The sequence below is a fragment of the Rutidosis leptorrhynchoides genome, chromosome 2 (assembly GCF_046630445.1).
Source record: "Rutidosis leptorrhynchoides isolate AG116_Rl617_1_P2 chromosome 2, CSIRO_AGI_Rlap_v1, whole genome shotgun sequence".
Classification (NCBI taxonomy): Eukaryota; Viridiplantae; Streptophyta; class Magnoliopsida; order Asterales; family Asteraceae; genus Rutidosis; species Rutidosis leptorrhynchoides.
In genome coordinates this window covers 282583259-282588548 of record NC_092334.1, presented here as the reverse complement: position 1 = coordinate 282588548, position 5290 = coordinate 282583259, and the positions used below count along the sequence as shown (strand labels likewise).

At 33.9% G+C, this 5290-nt stretch overlaps 1 protein-coding gene across 1 annotated transcript; it reads right to left on the bottom strand.

The window, feature by feature from the left end:
- Window positions 1–404: 404 nt before the first annotated feature.
- LOC139888699 (uncharacterized) lies at window positions 405–4819 on the bottom strand (the record flags this gene model as incomplete). Its single annotated transcript, XM_071871693.1, has 11 exons — window positions 405–804; window positions 979–1133; window positions 1810–1903; window positions 2312–2437; window positions 2787–2908; window positions 3022–3109; window positions 3202–3256; window positions 3859–3907; window positions 4006–4066; window positions 4157–4350; window positions 4504–4819. Coding segments are annotated over 11 exons (1320 nt in total), but the record flags the coding sequence as incomplete, so codon positions are not given.
- Window positions 4820–5290: the final 471 nt, after the last annotated feature.

Sequence of the window (5290 nt, the reverse complement as noted above, 5' to 3'; positions counted from 1 at the left end):
TAGAAGCCGAGTAGAGAAAAGAAAGAATCCATTTCTTCCACTTCATCCCGAACCCCATAATAGTCATGATATCAAGTAAAAACTCCCAACTAAGGCTATCGAATGCCTTCTCAAAATCCGCTTTAAAAATAAGGCTCTTATTCTTTTCTTGCTTTAAGAATTGAAGAGTCTCATTAGCAATTAACACACCATCCATGATATTTCTACATTTTAAGAACGCGCTTTGCTCATACCCCACAAGAATCAATAATTATGATCATAGAATAATAATCCGTATTCTTGCAGTAGATGTTTTAAGGCTAATTCAGTAATTATGATCATAGAATAATAATAATCCGTATTCTTGCAGTAGCCTGTATGTTACTGTTTCAAAATGGCGTTTTGATCTCCCGAAAACGTAATTAATCAATTTTTTAAATATATTTGCCAAACACTAAAAATAAATTATTTACGTTTTACAATCGTGATAATAAAAATAAAAAAATCACAATTAAAACACAACCTCAAACACCCTCTAACCTCCTAAAGCTACAAAAAGAAGTCATCCAAACACACTCTTAATTAGAATCGGTAACTGATTGGCATACAAGACAAAATGATTTTTTTTGTTTATAGGATGTTTCATTCATTCCTTTCACCACTGATTATGTAAACTTTATCGGGTCAATTAAGTATCAAAATGGAACAACAGCAGAACAGAACATCGCCACCCTTGATCCACCACCATCACGATCATCTGCTAATTTAATGTTTCCAGCCCTTTGTGAAACCATCCTCCATATACGGTTCAAGAAACCCAATGAACTGCAAGGAATATCATATTTTAGATGAAAACTAGAAAAAGGTATTGTCCCATCAAATAATTGACACACGTCATACATGATTCCCTTCTTATCATACGGGAAATGAGTATGTAACAATGCACGTTAATGTGGTACATAACCAAACAAGTCCATACATACATACATACATACCTACCTTGGTTGGTTTTAGAGACCATCGTGCACCGTAACCATCCTGGACTCGAATCTCAAAAACCGCCCCATGCGGTGGAACAATATGCACATTTATCCAGCAACAATGGGCTATTAAGTCACTGATAACCTTTAAGGCAATCGCATTCTTACAAGAATCTAAACCCCATGAATTAAAGTGACAAAATAAGAGTTGGTCAGCAGCAAATACATTTCAAAAAACTGAAAAGGTGGCAATTTAGAAACTTTTAATTATGCAATTGGTTGATGTGGGTGACATTTTAACCGCATTTGATCAATATGTAAATAAAAATACATTGGCTAATATGGAACCAGGTCAGAAGTCGGTTTTCTTTTATTCCATAGAACGTACAGACATCAGATACGCTCTATTCAAAATTCAGATTATTAGTGAAAATAGAACCACTTTTCACAAATTTTGATTCATTACTCAACCACAAATTTTCCCACACATATGACACGTGACCAAATGGGAAATGGTATTGTATTAGTGAAACTTTACAACCCTTAGGTTAAGTCAACGTAAGTGAATGTCCGAGATCTCCCCGAGATTATTCCGAGATGCCGAGATCTCCCTAAAAAAGTCCAAACGAGATCTCCTCGATATCCGAATTCTCCAACCTTGGGTATTAGTGAAACTTTACAACCCTTAGGGCTTAGGTTAAGGGTCAAGTCTCTTTAGAAGCATCAAGTCATCAATAGATCAATTTGTTGACCTTTTTAAAAAAAAAACATAGTATTTCTTTCATAAGGATAATGCATAGTGTGAATCGAAAGAAGAAGACAGTAATAATAAAAGGACGTAAATACTAACCATTTCCAGAGAAGGAACCCCAAAATTTTCCATTGCCTCTGTTCACATGCTTAGCCAAAGCCCGTGCTCCATCACTCAAAACTGAACTTTTAACCTTTATTGCCAACAACCAGAAATAAGAGGAAATTACATGAAAAAACTAGCGCGCCTGTTTTGACACATTTACTTTTAGGATGGTTCAATGAAATTTATATTCAATGTATTTATTTATATTTAAAAGTTAACGTTGAACAACTCCCGACTCGTCCCCCGCCACGTCCCGTCTCAACCGACTCGTCCCTCTAGGGTCTCTACTGACGCGTCCCCGAATCGCGTCATTTACAACCTTGACTATTGACATGTTTGTGACAAGTTATGGTTTTTTCAGCAAAAATTTTACTTGGAAAATTCTCTTTGAAAAATCACATAATTACATTTTGATATAGTTTGCAAGCTTAAACAGATAAACACACAGGCATTATAAAGAGCTGGTCACAAGAAGATATTCAATCAGCAAGCATACATCTGGATTATGTGGCACTGAAAAAGCTGAAACTAGTGTTGATCTCGGCAGGGGAAGTGCGTCAGGAATTGTTCCTACAGTTTGTGCAATACCTAGAAGCCTCTGAATACCATCATAATGCAATGCCTACACAAACTAATGAAACTTACACACTATCTATCAATCAACAGAGATTGAAACTAATAAATATATTTTAATTGAAAACCAGTTAATATTTGAAAACTTGATCAAAGATTGGGGCGTACGACCAACAATGCAAAGAAAATCAAATCTCAGGTCTCGCACATATCGAATTGAATTTAGTTTCAGCAGGTCATAAATTCAGAATTTGACACTTCCTCTCTATTATTATACACTCTGTTACCAATGATCAATAGATAGACCATACTCGTACTCCAAAGATCGATCTCTAGATACACAAGCTAGGGTTGTGAATGACAGATAATCATCATCATAACACTTAAAAGACACTAACCGAGAGAATTGCAGCCAAATAATTACAAGGCTGTGAAGATGTGGGTGGTTTTACATGTATTGCAATTACACCTTCTAACTTTTCCTTCTCCTCTGAGTAAAACTTCCTATAAATTTGTGTCCCTAGAATACATGCCCCCCATTATTCTCATTTTTTTTTTAAGAATTCACAAACGGATTGATGAAACGTGTGCAACCAATATTATATGTACTTAAGAAAATACGAGACCGGTTACCTTGTTTAATAGTTTCTACACCTGGTAGAACTTTATCAAGACCCTCAGAAGCTAGCATGATAGAAAATGAACTGTACCGGTGAACATCCTGTAATTGTATTTGTATATTGTAATAATAAATAAATACATAGCAAGTAAAGTAATTGTGAAGAAAGTGTGAAAAAGCACTAGGCACCGCACCTCTACTTGAAGCAGTAAACATTTGTTGAAGAGAACCAAAGATCCTGAATCAATACTGACAATTAAAAAACCATCAGTAGTGACTCGAAGAAACAAGAGTAAATGAAGGGTTATTGGCCCCCTACTATAGTAATGAGGTCCATAGTTACAGTGATAACTTATATAAGACACTAAAGTAAAGCCATAAAGCAGCTCTATTTGTTCACCTGTTATTGATTACTACTTTCAAACAGTAAAGTAAATAACAAACTTCCAAACTATAAACCAAAAACTACGCAACCTACATGCGGCTGCAAAAACGCCACAACTTGTGGCTTGGTATACTGAATGTTGCCAGATCCAGTCAAAGTGGCCCAAAATGACTGAAATACGTCTTGTTTAAGTTTCTTTAATAAATATGAAATCTTGAGATAAATAAAACAGGGAATTCTACTGGTCCTTTACTAGCCCCACTAATTTTCACAAACTTAGGTCCTATTGAAAGTTGAACCTACACATTGTTTTCCTTGAAAAAATGAAAACGCATTTAAAAAAAAAAAAGGGGTAATCTGTATGTATCATCAGGAAAAACTGTAGAAATATGCAACTGCAAGTCTGCAATGCAGATCATAAAAATGAAAAATGCACTTATGTATGTAAAGAGTTTGTCCATAATACCGGTTGTAGACAGCACTGGCACACCTCCCTTCAACTGTGTTTTTCCCATCTGCAATGGAATTATAAGAATCACTTTGAGATATGAGTGTCCTACAAACTGCATATGATACTACTAAAAAGCATAGCCAAAAGTTATTATGCAAGGACCTTTAAGTTGCGAGAAAAAAGGCTCTTGACAGTGAAGTTCAAACTCCACACTCTCCAACGTCTGGATATATAATAATACGAGTAATATAATCTACAACTTCAATCCAAAATTTCATTGTAATGTGCTATTTAAATTTAAACAAACATTTACCTTTATCAAATCAGATCCTTTTTCCAATATAACCTTGTTCCATTCACATTCTTTCTGTTTCAAGGAAAAGGAAGAATCTTCATGAATAATAAAAGGAGGTATAGTAGCATTAATTCTCTGCACACTCCCGGACAATATGGACTTGTACAAAGCTGATGATGCTAACGGTTTATATAATGGATATGGAGGAACACCTTCAAAATATATCTATAATAATCAGTATCCGAATTGTCACTTAAAACCTACCTACCTACCCGAAATATGAATCCAATTATTAATTAAACCATCCCAAGTTGCTGGTTCAAAATCTATTAAATCGAAATTGATGATATTTACATAAATCCAACCTGAAGATGAATCTGAATCTGATAATGAGTAGGCGCGATCATGTTCATCATCTTTGAGCAGATTAGAGCAGAATTCATCAGTTAAACCAGTATCAATATCTAGGGTTTGTTCGATAGATGAAGTAAGTGTGAAATATAATAGCGGTTCGATGTAGTCTTTGAGCTTAAGCTTATTAGTAGAAATTATTAAGGGTTCATCATCATCCGAGTTGCGTGTCGCCGTTGTTGCTCCATTTCCATACTCAGCTTGTAGTGGTGGCCAGTCTGTTAAAAATACTGTACTTTTCACATTATTAATTCTACAAGTTTTGTTATGTTAACCGGACCATTTCCAAAAGTGAAGCTGACTTGAAGTAAGAGAGTATTTTTTGGCTCGGTGTGACGACGTGATCCGAAATATCAAAAAGAGCTCACATATTTTTGATTTTTGATTATAAAAACAAAATAAATAAAAATAATCTACTAAATAAAAAAACATATTAATTAAATATAAAAAGACATCTATATATATAGTATTCGCGAGATTTTTGAAGGGTCTAATCATTTAAGCTATAAAATTAAATATATAAATTAAAAAACTATTATTATGTCTAGATGAGCGTTAAACTAAATGTTTTTTAAGGGCTTAAAATTTTTAAAGCTTCAAAATATACTAACGAATTATTATTTATTAAGTCTATGATGAACATTAAACTAAATGTTTTATAGGGGATTCAAATTTTTAACGTTTCAAAATGGACTAATGAATAAATAAAAAACAAAATTTTGATTCAAATTAAATAAATCA